This window comes from Accipiter gentilis, chromosome 14 (assembly GCF_929443795.1).
Source record: "Accipiter gentilis chromosome 14, bAccGen1.1, whole genome shotgun sequence".
Taxonomy (NCBI): Eukaryota; Metazoa; Chordata; class Aves; order Accipitriformes; family Accipitridae; genus Astur; species Astur gentilis.
Genome location: NC_064893.1, coordinates 33605040 through 33620975, shown reverse-complemented (window position 1 = coordinate 33620975; position 15936 = coordinate 33605040). Strand labels below are relative to the sequence as shown.

At 48.3% G+C, this 15936-nt stretch overlaps 1 protein-coding gene across 1 annotated transcript; it reads right to left on the bottom strand.

Moving 5' to 3' along the window:
• Positions 1–490: 490 nt before the first annotated feature.
• TTI1 (TELO2 interacting protein 1) lies at positions 491–15747 on the bottom strand. The gene is made up of 7 exons (XM_049816852.1): positions 13278–15747; positions 12598–12786; positions 11673–11821; positions 10673–10813; positions 9034–9238; positions 8204–8291; positions 491–2041 (listed from the first exon to the last, which is right to left on the bottom strand). Exons 1-7 carry the CDS (start codon positions 15568–15570, stop codon positions 1807–1809), a joined length of 3300 nt encoding a protein of 1099 aa, XP_049672809.1. The 5' UTR covers positions 15571–15747; the 3' UTR covers positions 491–1806.
• Positions 15748–15936: the final 189 nt, after the last annotated feature.

Here is a 15936-nt window from a genome sequence, read left to right as displayed (position 1 = left end):
CTCCAGCCAGCGCTGAAGGCAAGGCAGAGGCGGGTTGGATGCAGCGTGTGCACCTGATGGATGAGTTTTATCAAGTGCTACAACAATCCAGAAAATTCTGCACCAACCCCAGGGGTGCTTTGGAGACCAAAGGTAATATTTCACCTTTCTGCCTCTCCTGTCTTCCCCTGTCAGATCAACTCTGAAGGGTTCCTTTGTACAAAATCCAACCAAGTGTTAAGCACTGAATATATGGTAAAAAAAGCATAAAATGGTAAAAGCTGAACTGTAGTCCCGTCCTACCTGGTAAAAAAGCCACTGACTTGTGTCTTTCCTGGAGAAGCAACCAGGAGGAAAGCCTGAACAAAAACCAGGGAGACAAGGGGAGATAGCCTCAGCTGAGGGGGGTGTGGGCATGGGTAGCAGTGCCCTTGCTTCCAACAGTTGAGATGGTGTTTGGACGCTCACCCCGGATCCCCAACAGTGATGCACAAAGCCTGTTCCATGTAACAATCAGTTTATTGCTTTGGTTTTTGCATTTCTCAGCTTTCTTACAAATTTACAGTCAAAATCTGTCCTTTTGCTTTACTAGCATAAAGCTTTCACAAGTGCCAGGAAGCAGCCTGCTGCCAGAAGTTGCTCTGGGTGAAGCTGACAAATCCAGGAGACGGCGTGGTCTGGGAGCAGCCAGGTAAAACAGCACCTGCAGACCATCTCTGGGGATGGAGTCTGGAGGACGTGGGAGCTGGAGTACGGTACAGTAGCTTCCAGGCGAGTGGTGAGCCTGTGCTGTGTTCTGGAGGGGAGGCTCTGTGGCAGGGGCAGCAAGCAGACCCCAAAGACTAGTCGTCCTCTCCGCTCGCTGCATTGTGCTATACCTGCTCAAGCAAACTGTGGCACCATCGTGCTCACACCTAATGTCACCGCCTGCATCGTCTGACCACATACGTACCCACCTGGGAGGCAGTACTGGGGCACAGTTAGATATTTCATCTAGTTCTCCTTGGGGTGGGTGTTAAAAATCTGAGAGGTCTAAGAAATGGCCTGTGAGAATAGCAGGCAATCTGGGAACAAGGAGGAGTCTTAAATCACTTGCAAGTTGTAAATCAGGGCTGGCCATTTTTCTAAAGAATCTCTCACTCAGTGGTAAGAATCAGGGAGCACAATGCATTTGGCCAGTCTCAGCAGCCAGTCTTAGCAAAATGCAGCTACAAGGAATGGCCTTGATGTTTCTAAGAGGACGTGGTGTTCTTGCCAGTAATACTGATGAGGAATTTATTGAAAATGCATTTTAACTTTTTCTGGTATTAACTGGTTTTAAAAAGAAAAGATTTTTAATGCATCCCAAACTGGATTCTCTCCCTGGGAAGGGTTAAGGCCAGAAAAAGCTTTTGTTTTGAGTTGGCAATCATTGTCCAGCTGAGAACAGGAGGGAGTATCACAGTTGTGAGGAGGTCAGAGGGATGTGGAGGGGGTGCTGAAGGGGCACCACCCAAGGATTGAGTGTTGGGAAGTCATTTCTGGAAAATGACTCTTTGTACTGAAGAACTTGGAATAGATGTGTTATGACCTTTGGACTTAGCTCCAGCACCATGGGCAGAGAAGTACGTCTGGAGGAATCAGGGCAATGTACCCACCTCATCCTCAAACACTGTTTAAAAAAAATAAAACTTCTGCCCATGGGGAGGACATCTCAGCCAGTGCCCCAGACTGGGCAATCCTTCCTTTGCCCCCAGAACGATTCAGGGCCTGAATGATGGGATTTTTCCAGGTGAGTTCTAATCCTGGCGGTTCCTTTTTTCCCCTCCCAGCTGCTGTGTAGGTCTGTCAAGGAGGAGATGCCTCCTGCGTGCCAGCCTGCGGCATCACACTCTCCTGCTGCTGCAGCTTCTCCAGCAGGAGCAGCACGTTGTCGGTGAACTCATTCCGCTGCCTCCCCATCCCACTTAGCTTCACAGGCCGCAGGCTGATGTGGGGGGGTTCATACTGGTGAGGGCAGCAGACCTCGTTCAGGAGGAGCCAGGTGCTGTCAGGGTCCACGTGCATTAAGTGGAGGAAAACACTTTGGAAAACAGTGGGAAGAAAGGAAAGAAGAGTAAGGAGAAGGCCTTTTGATTGGCACCCAACTGGGTCATTAACAGAGAGCTATGGAAAGCTCTGATGTTGTCTGCAACCTCTGACAGCTGAACAGACTTGGAGGCTCATTAGAGAGAGCCATTAAAATGGCTCCTGTGCCCAAAAGAAGACAGTTCAGTGGTTTCACATCTACTGGCAAGTGGGAGAAATATAGTTATTATGCTACACAGAAAGTTATCGACATCAAACAAGCAGCTGGTGAATAACTGACCCAGGCTTTGGTCTCAGCATCATGGGCTGATGCTGGCAAAAGCCTTTCTAAATCAGCCTGTCCCAAGCGCTGCAAAGGTGACTGCAGAGTATTGCATGTGCTACTTACATCTGGTATGTTTTGGACAATCACTCCTGCAGAGCTCTTAAAAGAAGTTGTATATGTTGTTCACCACCCTCTCTTTTTTGGGAGGGAGTGAAGGGGTCAACCCATCTGGACTTGTCTCCCTTTTCGGAGCTGGTAAAAACAAGGGTACTTCTGGACAGCTGTCCAGGCTGGGCCACAAGTAAAGTTGAATGCTGTATTGAGGGCTTTTTGCTTATGTGAGGTCTCCCCTCATCCCAAATCCTTATTAGCTGCCTCCAAATTTCTTCCTTCTGCACAGCACCTTTCACAAAGCAGGATTTTATTTTCTTAAAAAAACAAAACCCCACCTTCATTAACAATAGAATGGAGGAAGAGAGGAATGACAACTTCCTCTAATGCTTTACTGCTGTGTTGATGGTTTTCACATTGAATTTCAATACCTCACCTAAGATGGGGGATTTGACTTTTGAGAATGCACTTCACACTTTTGACTCCAGCTGTGAGTTGCTGTAACAAAGATGCTGTGGAGAATCCTGCTGGAGAGCAGGAGGCTCCTAGGAGCAAAAGAGCAAATGGCTGATTTGCATGACCTACACTTATTTCTTTCTGCCAGTTCTCATTGTCTGTAACCTTTGGGCTTAGCTACGTCTGTGTCAGGGTTTAATGCACAGGTGTATTATGCTTAACCGGTATTAAGCTCTCTGGCTGTGCCATGTACAAAATAAAACTAGAATTTGCAGGCTGCCCTAACAGCACTGCAAGGCCTCCTCCTGCATGGTGCTGAGTACTCTGTGCTCCCACAGAGATTATGAGCGTGAAGGGTACTCAGCACTCACCAAACTTAAGGGTCAGCTTTCCCAGACCTCAGTAAATGCCTAGCCACCATCTTCAGGTCTCTGGTTTCCACTGAAATCATGGGGCCATGAGGAGAACAGCTGTGCAAGGTAATGAGAAGTCAGATGGTAGGTCTGTCTCTGTTCCCCCAAGAAGCACAGGACAGAACTCCCCTCTCTAAAATCAAAGATCACCTGCTACGAAAGCAACACAAAATCCAGACTTGATGCTGTCAAAACTTTTCCCTGAAGAACTTTGATCCCTAAAGTGAGCTTGCTTCCTCTGCAGGCAGAAATCCCTTTTAGAAGCTCTACTCTGAAAGCGAGTGCAGTGCCATGGGTAACCTGAAAAAGCACAGAAATGAGATGGAGGCACTAGAAAGCGCTCTCACCTCTTCACAACGATCTTGTGACTGTATTACTTGCTACTCCATGAGTAGCCAAAGTTGTTGCTTTTGCCTGCCTGCCATTAACCATTTGCCTGTCTCTCAGTGCAGGTCTCTGAACAGCCATTAGGGAAGATGTTGTCAGTGCAAGCTGTTGGCAGTGTCCCCTCCTGAAAGTGCTTGCAGTGCCTATCTGTCAGCTCCAGAGGAACCCTGTGTGAACGTGCTCCAAAGCGATAGCTGTGCATGGCAACAACTGCATCGGCAATGTGCCTTCTTTCTGGGGGACGGCCAGAGGCAGGTGAGCTCACGGGGCTCTCTGCTCCCCTGGCTTTGTTACTGATACTCTGCTGACTGGAAAAGGGAGGACTGGCTGGACTCAAGTGCCAGCCTCCCAGGTGCCAGACTGAGTAAAGTGCAGGCAGGCTCGCTGGGGCAGGGTCTAGAGCTTGCACCTGCTGACGTCCCTGCACCAGTTCTCCCAGCCCTGCTGGCTGCCAGTGCTCTCCTGGTGCTCGCTTGGTCATGACAGTGCGAGCGTGCAGCTGTCTGCCTGCCAGCAAACAGCAGGTCCCAGTGGTTTCCCCTAGTTTATGATGGGCTGCTGCTGGTGGGCAGCTGCACAGAAACAATCCTCGCTCCTTATGGCTGGGGTGGATAGGATGGGGTGAGAAAGATGAATCACTGTGAAGTAAACACGGCAACAGGAAATACTATTCAGCTGACTTCTGCTTCTTCAGCACATGCACTACTTTACCTCATATTCACAGCAAAGATACTCTGCTCTCCAACCTATTCCCAATCAGCTGCTCTGGCGAGAGCAACCCTCAAGAGATTAGCTGGTCCCTGGAGAACTCCACTGCCTCTTGTGCCCATAATGGCCTGAGGGTGTGATTATCTCTTGATAACCTGGAGTGCTGTGTGGCTTAAAGAACAACTTGACTTTTACATTTTCAAACTAACTCTGGGGTAGTTTCTAAGCAACCTGTTTCCATGGCAAAGAATCCTGGGGTTAATCCAGGTTTGTTTTCTGTTGTTGCTTTTTTTTTTTTTACTTAAATATCATTTTATTGAATTTTGCCTTGTGCAGGTGGCTGTTTTGGTGCACTTCAGCCCAGCTTGTGAATGACAGCTGTCAATAAGTATCCAATAAACTACACAATCAAACCAAAAGAGGTATGCTCCATAATCAACTTTGGTATCTAAAAAGGTCCAAAAATAGCTCATATTTGTTCCAGTTATGCTAAACAACTTTATTCTACTAGCAAAGAGCAGAATTTGGCTATTCTGTTGCCTTGTCTTTTCCCAAGCTCTAAGCAAAGCCACGGCACACTGAACAGGCTGGCAAAAGGACAAGACTTTCTGGCTTTTGCATCTCTGCTGAATGTTTAACTGATACAGTTCACCACAGACTTCAGTAAGAACTGGGGAAATTATTTCTGCATCCTGGAAAAAACTCCATTCCTATCCAGACTACTGACTGAAAGGTCAAATGGTAAACTTCACAGGCTGTAAACATTTATTAGGAATTAAGTATAAAATTCAAAACAGTCACTTCAAATGAAAAAATGCAGAACTACTTGTGAAGTGTTGACACAGGCCAATGACAATTTCTTAATTTCTTTTCCTTCAGAGTTTTTTTCCCCTGGAGTGAAAAGCTTGTCAGGGATGATGCAACTTAATAAACTGATGAGAAGCTCAGATTTACATATTATGACTTTCAGTTTATACCATCTTCCCCCCTGCCTTGTTCCTAATCCTTGGGCCCCACAGCTGTTTGAGTGTTTCTGGTCACTTTACCTGCAGTTGCACTGCCTTATTTTCAATGAAAGGAAAGACATATTTAGTGTTCCCTTGCTTTCCCAAACTCTTCTTCAGTAGGTTTTGGGGTTTTTTTGTTGGTGGTGGTTAGTTTGTTGTTGTTTGTTGTTTTTTTTTTAAGCTTTGGATAATATTCCTCTCCTGGAATATTCCCAGTAGTCATCTTATACTAAAGCCTATTGTCCCATTTTTTTCTTCCTCAGATTTTTTTTTTTTTCCCCCAGCATCTATTTTTGCCTGTTGAGTATTGCATGAAGCTGCAGTTACAAAATTCACTTACTCCCACTGGTTTATCTAATAAAACTACAGCGTCCCATAAATGGGATTAAGCAGCCTCCTTGGGGCATGGTAACATTCCTGGACAACAGCCAAAACTCCCTTTTTTTGTGTGTGTGTGACGCCAGCACCTTAGCCAAAAATTCCTGCTTAGCCCTTTCCATACCTACAGAGTCCTCACTTAGTGCAGGGAGTTATTGGTGCTACAACTGACTTTGTAAGACCTAACCTTGTTCTTGGCAGGTCACAACTCATGAGTTGAATAAGAATCCAAAAGGCTGAGCAAAGGCCAGTTAGTATAAATCAACATGGCAAGCTGATTCCAAACATCTTTTTACCTTGTATGATTTCTGCAGTGATAAAGCTGAGTTATGTGACGTATGTTGGCACTCAGGCTGTGGCTAAGATTAGTTCTGGTCTATCTGTTTTTAGAAGCATTTAAAATGCAGAATTTTTCATGTATCAGGCTGATAACATTGCCCTTGTCTAGATGGAAAGGGCCTTACATGTGACAACCTGTGTCAGTTTGCAGGATTACTTTCAGGCACATGCAGAGCAAGGAAAAGGACTGGAGCTTACAGGAGTCTGGTAGTTAAGCAGCCAGAGAAAGGAAACTGAAGCGTGGTAGAGAAGTGATTCTTATCCTGGTGCTGGAGCCAATTGTTATGGTACAAACTAATTTTGACTTTTCCAAGCTGAAACCTCTTATCATGTGTACTATAGTTAAAAGTGATTGATATATGTTTAACTCTGATCCATCTGGGCTCCAAGATCAGGGATCAGACAGGACTAAACTAAAAAAAAAAACCAAAAGGAAAAAAAGGAAAACAACAAGTGCTGCCATATGGATAGTTAACATCAGGCCAGACATGATGCATGCCTCAGTGCATATATGTGTCTGGCCAACAGAGCTACACATAAGAAAGCTGTTCACAGAAGACCTTGCTTTGTTCAGTGAAATATGTAATGTATGGTGCATCAAGGGCATGGGGGGAGTGGTGTAACATGGTATTTCTCCCTTAAAATAGAATAAAAATAATATACAGGAGAAAAATGTTACTTGCCCTGAACTTTGCTGCCCTTTTCCTCCAACAACAGTGAGGTTGCTTCATAATATAGCTTCTATCACATCATAGGGCTAATTCAGTGTTTCCCCCCATCCCTGCTGTGGGGGGAAATTGCACAGCTTTTCAGACTGTTTTGTTAATGATTTAAAAGCTTAAGATTCCAAATATCTAGATAAACCCTGGTGTTCTGCTTTCCATTCCAGCATTGCTTACACAGATGAACGCTTTATTGTATTAAGGTATGCAAGCCTACAGTGAAGAACCCCTTTGCAGAACAAATGCTGCTGAAGCCTGCTGCGATGCAATAAAAGCCACTAAGGTAAAAATAAACCTACTCTCACCAGTGCAGGAATCCAAACAAAGGTACGGCTACAGCTTCTGAGAGCGTTCTCCCTCTGAACTGCTTCCCAGCCACACAAAAGCCCTTCACCCCCTGCACCTCCCTGGAAGGCCTGCGCTCAGGTGAAAGGGAACAGACAGCTCTTCCCTGTTCAGCAGCCTGCCCTCTGAAATCCGCAGTGCCTGCTGAACCTGCTCACTGCTGGCTTCCTCTCCCCTCAGGGGAGGGCAAGGTTGGCCTTACAGAAAGAGGGGGGCTTTTACCCCTGTCCTTCAGCCGAGACAGAGGTGCACAGCTTTCTTATTCACTTTCCATGTTCTGTAACTGGACTCGTTTCGTCTCCTGAAATCTCTGGCCTTGTTTCCAGGTGACAACATATGACAATAGTGATTTCTTATCCTGACAGCAGGAACGCGCTGAGCAGGATTTTGTACGCCAAGCAGCAAAGTATGTCTGTCAACACTTCATAGAGCTGATGTGTGTTCACCTAAACTGTTTGTGCTCTTTTAATGTCTCCCAGCCTTCTCAGAGCAAGACTGGTGCCAAGACTGACAGCTTCCCAGACAAACTCCGGTCCACCTAGCAGAGCCTGGGTTGACGTGATCACAGGGGCCCAGGGAAAATGGAAGGATAACAGAAGTAAATCCCCCAGCGTGCAGAACGTATTAAGTGATAAAATACATAGGAATGTCTGGCACATCCTCTTGCATAGCTGTCTCTGCAGTTTTATGCCACCAGTGGGCCAAGACCCCTAAGTAGTCTAGCATAGGAGGCAGTTAGAAAAAAAGCAAGTATCACATCTTCCCCCTCTGTCCCCAAATGCACTGCAAGGTAATCTGAATCAGTCAACTGTAACTTGTGGGCAAGCTAACCTCTCTAGCTAATTTTGGGTAGTAAGTGACACTTCACCAGAGAAAGGAGTTAACTTCCATTAGAGACCCTTTTTGTACAGGACTCAAACCTGCCAGAGGGAGGAATGGGAAAGGTGCAAGAGGAAAGGGGTTACTGTGCTCCCTCTGTCCCACCTGATTTGTACACCTGATACACCTGCATTTAAGAGACATTACCTCTGGGCAGCTTCTTGCAATTTCATGGGTTGCTTGGCACTGAGGTAAATCAGGCAGGCATCTGCCACTTTATTCAGGTCACTCTCACCTGCAGAAATGGAACAGAAAAGAAGGGTAGGAGGTAACCTACTCCGCGGCTGCTGCCTAACAGAACCAGCTCTAAATTGGCAGCAAGAGGCTTCTGAGCCTTTGAACTGTCTGACCCAGAACTCTTCTGACCTCACCTCTTAAGCATCTTGCTGCAAAGCTGGGAAAGCAATCAAGGGCATTGAGAGAGGAAAAGAGCAAATAGCCAGCAAACCTTCTCCCTCATCAAAGTCAGCTCCAGAAATTTAACCTAGGAGAATTTCAGAGAGTTTCATTCAGTAGAAGAATGTGCTGTGCTGCATTTAAAGGGTCACCCACAGAGGTGCCTCAAAACGGAACCAGGCAAGTTAGCCAGAAGTCTTATCTGGGCTCCAGTTCTTCAGTTAATTAAGAACAAAGCATGGCCCAACAGGCCTAGCTGCAGCAACCCAGGCACTCCACTCTATACCCACTTCTCATGCACAAGTGAGATGAGCAGTTAGACTCTGCAAGGTGCTGGAAATCTCTCCCATTTGCCTCTGCGGGAGTAAAGAGCTACCAGCCTCTCTTTACAGAGCTCTGAAAGAGGACAGATTAAGGCCCAGCAAGACCTGAATGGGATGAGGCTGGAGAAGATCAGAAAATCAATTCCATGGGGAAGCAGAAGGGTAAGAAGCAAGTGCAGGCCTGGTCAGTTGAGATGAAAAGAGAAGAGGTAAGTCCAGCAGAGATCTCGTACAACCTATACTTTGCGGGGTACTCACCCATGTCCAACTTCTCGCACAGAGAACCCAGTCCCTGCAACACAGCCAGCTGCAACTTGAAGGCAAGCGTGTGGTTGTACACAGGCCCAGCTCTGGCACTTGCTGGGGCTTGGCTGAGGAGGGAACTGGTCAGCTTAGGCAGGACATCTTTGGAGAATCTCTGCCTCAGAAAGTCCCCACACTTTTGAGCCAGGGTACACAGCACCTAGTGAAGAAATGTCAGTTACTGGAGGCTAAGTGCACTTACAGGTCTGGGAGGAGCTCAGCAATCCGCACCAGCTTGGGGGATAAGGCATTCATTCTGCCTTGATAATTTTTTTGCAGCTGAGAGCAATATGACCATACCTGCTACAGTTTCCCATAATGAACAGAAGGCGAATGCTCGATCGACAGGCTGACTGACCTGCACCCAGCTCTTCAGTTTCACACGGCTAACCTTCTGGGACTGCCCTTCTCTCATTAGCACAGTAAAGGTAAGAGTAGCTTGTGAAGCCTTATTCAGAATTGCTGGAGAAGTCTCTGATGGAAAATGCCATTAAAATACAAATCACCTTTGTGGTGGAAACAGTCCACCTTTACAACCATGCCAGCAAATGGAAAGGCCAACTGGCTACAGCATAGGGCACCCAGCACTACTGGTATGTGCCCAGGATATAAACCAAAGTGGCTTAGAGAATGGCCTTAAACACATATAAAAATGAAGGGGAGATCCATGGGGCCAACCCACATGGCCAGAACACTGTTTTCTCTTGGAACTTCACTAAGCTTGTGGTCTCAGTGTGCAGGACTGAGACGCTGGCTATGTTGTGTTTGGCTTACATTGACACTAGGCTTCCTGTCCTGAGATTTAGGAAGGAAGACACTCCTGGGGGATTTCTTATAACAAAACCAAAACTCAGTGCTAATTGTAATGGTCCCTTGAACTTTTCAAGAGCTAATTATTTTTTGTGTAGCGATCTCTCCCTTCTTTTAGGGCAGGCACATGTGAGGTATTGCTACTCTGAAATTCTATGGCTTCCTGAATTCGGCAAATCAAAACTCTCCTTTTATTCACACTGAAGGATTCCAAAACGAATCTCATTCTGCACAGCAGAGGAAGCCCTGTGAAACCCTGGGGCTGGCAACCTCTGGAAACATGCTTTATTGTCTAACTTGTGAGTCAGGAAGAGAATGCAGTCAGCTGACATGGTCAGGAGCTCTTTAATAATGTTATTATAAGGCTAAGTCTTTGCTTAACCTCTCCCCTCCCCTGCAAATGCTTCAATCATGAAACAATTCCTTTGTTTCAGTCTAAGACTTACAAAGGGGGGTGCTGAGACTGTGGCTCCAGCAAGAGCAAGTTGCACTATATGGTGCCTCTGACAGCTGCTTAGACTGTAAAAGAACCGTTTTCTGCTTCCCTGCAATAATCACTAAATTACTCTTTCCCCCAGGAACAGTGTCAAGGTTTTATCTGCGGACAAGCTGCAGTGGGAGTGGTACAAGCCTACTCACTGCAGGGTGGTGACCCTGTGTTCCAAACTACGTTTCAAAATCACTCCACAAGCTTAGTGCTTGTCTCACAAGCCACAGCAATGCCTGAGCCACTTGCCTTCTAAGCACCAGCTTGAAGGCTGTTGGCAGAGATTTGCTGCTGTACCTTGAAGGCTCTGAGCACTGCCAGAGGGTCATCACTAATCAGCCGGGTGACGAGAGCTGGCCAGACACGATGAGCCATGGGAAGCAGATGGTTTCCGTGAGGATGCAGCGCAGTTACGCAGAGCTCTAACACATCCAGGACCTGGGCAGGAGGGGTAGGTAACAGACTTTCAGAGCACCGCGGCACCAGGCATTCAGGTGGATCCGTAGTGTCACGCGGGGGAGCCAGGAGAAAGGAGGGTTTTAATATAAAAGGGTATGGTTTTAGCTTGGCATGAACTAGGATAACTGAACAGTGCATAGAGCACAGGCCCGTTTGGAAAGGGACAAGTTGCACAGTGACATAACTGGCTGGGCTACAGAGCTGGGCTGGAGCCAGGGCATGATTCCTGGCCCGATCCTGCAGGCTGAGCTGTGTGTGCACTAGGACCCTACTGCTCCTGTGGCATGGCAGCAGGATCACCTGGTAGGGCTGGGGCCTCTGTGGTAAGAATCTGGGTTATGCCTCACTGCTGCATTTTCTGTCTCGCTTTGCAGTTTAAAAGGAGGCCACCTTCAAAGGATTTTCATAATTTAAAAAAAAACACAACAGGCTTTTAGCCCTGCTTATGATCACCCCAGGAACTTCAAAAATGTTCATCAGCCTGTGCACTACAGTCTGAGGCAGGGGGATGGGAGGCCTAGATGGGAGAAAGATGCTTCTGCTTCCTCCACCAAAGGCTGAGGCACAAGATTTGACTATCACAAGCATCAAGGGAAGGTGCCTGATACAAAGCCACCCTTAAGGTTCTGTTCAGCCTGGCTGCCATTCCCAAACCAGACTACTCCCAGAAAACCATCTCACTTTCTCTTGCTAGACGTGGAGGGTCTGTCCTGAATGAGCATATGGCAGCACTAACCTCGTTACGGTGGGAAGCCCAACATGCATCGTGCACATGTTGACAAATTACCAGCCTCCTTCATGGGCACCACCTGTCCCCTCAAAGCTGGCATTTACTAACCTTCAGCCGCACTCGGAGGTTCCCGTCAGACAGCAAGTGGATGCACCTCTCCATCACATCTTTGGCCAGTTGAGCATGGCTTGGCAGTGGTGTTTCTCCTTCTGTGTTAGAGTTGTTTGGCTCTGGCTCAGCGAGGGGGAGAACCTCATCTGGGAGACAAAACCATTACTGAAGCCATGAAAATGACTTGGAAGTCCTGGGAGATCACAATACCCACCCACAACTACTCTGCAAATTCTCAAATGAGGCCTTTGGCATTTTTTAACATATTTAGATACAGTGAAGTCTATGCTTGTGTTCTGCTAAGAGTGTGGGACAGGGAAGGTTTGCTTTCTTTACTGGACAATGCAGTTGGTCTGACATTTGCAGTCTCCCCTCACCATGGACTTATTTCCCATTGATTTTTATTAAAAAGGAAAAGCCTAGGTATTTAAAGATGAAGTATTTAAAGGTCAGGATTGCAGCATAGCCCAGTAAAGACTAAAAAGCTCCCTGTATGAATGTCTGCGGGGCCTGCCAAGGCCAAGTGAGAAGGGAGTGGTGGCATCATTAGCCAGGAGAAAATGGTACAGAGATTCCCAAGGGAGGGTGAGGAAAATGGTGTAGGATACTGGAAAGAGGAAACTGGGTCCTGAACCCAAATGACCTGTTATGAGATAAGGAAAAACAGAGTGTGCTTGTGTCTTAGAGCTAGACAAGACTTGATCTGCAAGCATTTCACTCCCCGCCCTGCATAGAACAAAGCAAGAACACCCAGCAGCACCTTACATGAGCTAAGGTCAGCTCAAAGCAGACCTGCGACTGTCAGGAGCGTGCTAGGCTTTCAGTCTGGTCCCAAGTCCCCCATCTGACAAAAGGAAACATCAGAGGTCACTGTCTTTCTCCAAGTTGAACATACTCTTCTCCAGTCACGCACAGTACTGACCTGGCTCCTCATCCCCTGTGTCAGGAAGATTGCCCTCTGCGATCTGCTTCTGTCTGACATAGTCAAGGAAGAATTGTTCCACTTCTTGCCTTGTCACCACCTGCTGCCCCTGGGACAAAGTCCCGCTCCACCATTCGGGAGTCTGCCTTTGTTGGTGTTCCTCACCGCAGGACGAACCAAACCACTGGACTGCAAAAGAAGAACTGATACATCACTACGCAATCACGATCCTTTCCTGCAAGTCAGTAAGGTACCATGGATTCCTTGAGAGATGAATGTGACTCTCAAGTCTCATGGGACTGAACTATGGAATCTGGCACCTGCTGTCACATCACCGTGACCTCCCTGATGGTATGAGAATGTTGAAACCCCAATGTAAAAAGGAATACACTCCATGTGCTTCTACAGAACATTTATGGGAGCAGTAAATCCATCTTTTCTCAATCACTAAAGGCCGTGTTCCTGCAAGTCTGCAGGCCACACAAACAGAAACTGCTTGTGGAGAGGGGAAGCTATTGGTGATCTTTGCTTGAGAGCTGGCCCACCAAGCAAAGTAAAGTTGCCATCATGCTGCAGTACCTCAGCTACTTGAAATCTCCCACAGCAAGTCAAAAGATCAAAGACAATTACCCTTAGTTACAGTAAGAATGAATTATGCAAAGTAAACATCATTTAGATACCTAAAGCTGTCATTACTGAGTGGAGGACCCCGAGGAAAGTGGAAGCCTGGTTATTGTAAGACTGATCTAGCGCAGACAGGACATCTTGGATAACGTCTTCTACCAGTGGCAGCAAGCTGGCATCTGAATGCCTCAGCATAGTGTCCAGGACCCGGGAAGCATGTGGCTGATGTGCCAGCTGGCGCAAATTCAGGGAAATCCCATTCACCAGATAGTCAGAATTCTCATTAATCAAACACTGCAAGGAGTCATAACTGCAAGCCTTGCATATGTCTACCAGTGTCCCCAGTGCTGTCTCACTGATGAGCAGAGTCTTGTCACCAGCCTTTTCCAACACAGGGTAGAGAGCTGACAGCAGAAGCAACCGGAACTCCTTCCCAAGGACAGCAGCGAAGCAGCCGACACCTTCCAGCTGGATGCAGATCTGCCAGATGTTGCTGTTCATGGTGCGGGTCGTTATGTGCGGCTCTGGGGACGGAAGGAGAACACTGCTGCATGCACCTCCTGGATGGGCAGTAAGTCCTGAATGTTGCACAGAGTGCTCATGGCTGATTTCTTCTGTATCAATGCTAGTGATCAAATACCAGTTTGCCTGGTCTGTGTACTCATCAAGAATGGACATTATGGACCCTTTGAGATCATCCACATTCAGTGAAACTTCCCTCTCCTGAAGGACATCCACTCCCACTCCAGCAGCTCCTGTAATCAGCTCATTGAGGACCATTGCTGCCTGCTTTCGGTACATGCCAGATTCACCGTAGAGCCCCATGAAATGATCCACAAGCAAATAGAGGTTCCCGTAGTAGCCAAGAACACGACAAACTTGCTGAAGGAGCTGGAAAATTTTCTCCTCCGTGAAGAAGCGGAAGTATTTCTTCTGACATCTGTCTTTCTGCACACCATGCTGCAAGGAGCCCGAAGGTCCGCACACACCCTCGCAGCGTCTGTCTTCCACTATCTTCACATCTGTCACGTCCAGCTCCAGAACCTGCATCAGTGCTTTGGACAGTCGGTGGAGGTGGGATATGGAGTTGAGGACAATGTTAATCTTGGGGCCTAGCAGCTTCAGATAACCGAGCAACAAGCTCAAAGTGGAAACCTTGCCCGTGTCATCCTGAGAGTTCATCAGGCGAGGAAGAGCTGTGGCAAGGGAATGGAGGTTCTCAGAGAGGACATCAGCAAGAGCCCTGTTCTGTGCTACTATCCTCTGCTCTGCAATGCCTTGCAGAACCTCCTTACACCTGCTCTGGACTTCGCCGTTTTCATCGTTCACTAACCCTACCAAGGCCTTTAAAAGATGACCGAACGAATCCACCAACGACTGACTGCAGTTCCTCAGTAAGTGGTGGACCAGTTCCACCAGCTCCAGTCTCACTTTCCAGTGGGGGTGAACTGAAGAAAATTCAACCATTCTATGCAGGAGGAGAGAGAGTTTTTCAGCAGTACTTTTACTCCAGTCAGGTCCTCTATGGACCATTAATTCTGATATTCTGCCTTCTTCCACTGGCAGCTTTTCTTTATTCTTTGCAATTCTGGCTAGCTGTGCATCAGCCATTACCAAGCCAACAATCAGATAAAAGAGTCTGATGGCGGAAACAGTGGATTTGTGACCTTGTTTGATGTCTCCAGTAATAACCCGAGACAGCGTAATGGAAATCCCAGGCAGAAAAGAAGCAAACAAATCCCCACATTGCTGTGCCTCATCTTCATCTAGGTGTCGATGCTCCTGGCAGTCACACTGCAGAACTAGGACCTGTAAGCACTTCAAAGCAGAGATCTTAATTTGCTTTGCTTTTTCTTGCTCTGCTAGGCCCAGGAGCAAAGATACAGCAAATCCTAAGAGAGGAAGGGTGGAAGGTTGATACAGAGACCAGATAACATCCCCATAAGCTGAGTGCATCAGGGTGTGGAGTGCCTGGATTACAGCCAGCTTTAACTCTTCTGACAGCGGGACTGGGTTGCTTGAGCTAGAAGGGGGAGAGAGGCAGGTACAGAGCTCAGAAAAAAGCTCCTGCAGGAGCTCCTGCTTCTTCACACACGTTGCCGCCAGCACGGAGGAGATGCACTGCACCACGCTCTGCACCAGGCGCTCCTGCTTGGGCCCCGGCACCTTCAGGGCGAAGCGCAGAGGGAAGAGGACGTACTCCTGCAGCTCCTGCAGGGCCGAGGCGCTGACGGCTGCCAGGTGGGCCTGCAGGCGGGCCACGTTCTCCATGGTCTGCGCCCTCGTCAGCTGCACGCAGGCGGGGCGCAGGGCCCCGAAGGCCTCCTGGGGGGTGTCGAAGACGGCCATGCTGGGGCGCCGGCGGCAGGGCGGCAGCAGCAGCTGAGGGGAGGCGAGGGGGGGGACCGCCGGGGGCTGTCACGGCAGCGGCCCGCGGCGGCTTCACGGGCTCCCGGCCCGGGGCGGCCCCTGAGGGCCGGCGCGCCTACCTGCTCCCGTAGCGGAGCGGCCGCGTGCCGGAAGTGACGTGCGGGTCGCCGGGCCCGGCAGCGCGACAAAAAGCGCCCACCGGCGCTCTGCGGGCGGAGAGTTGTGAGAAAAGTCCCGGGTGCCCGCGATACGCATGCGCCTCCCGTGGCGCCTTGGCGGCCTGCGGCGATGCGGCCGCGCATGCGCTGTACTTCCATCTCCCCCGCCCCGCCCGGCGTGCGTGGT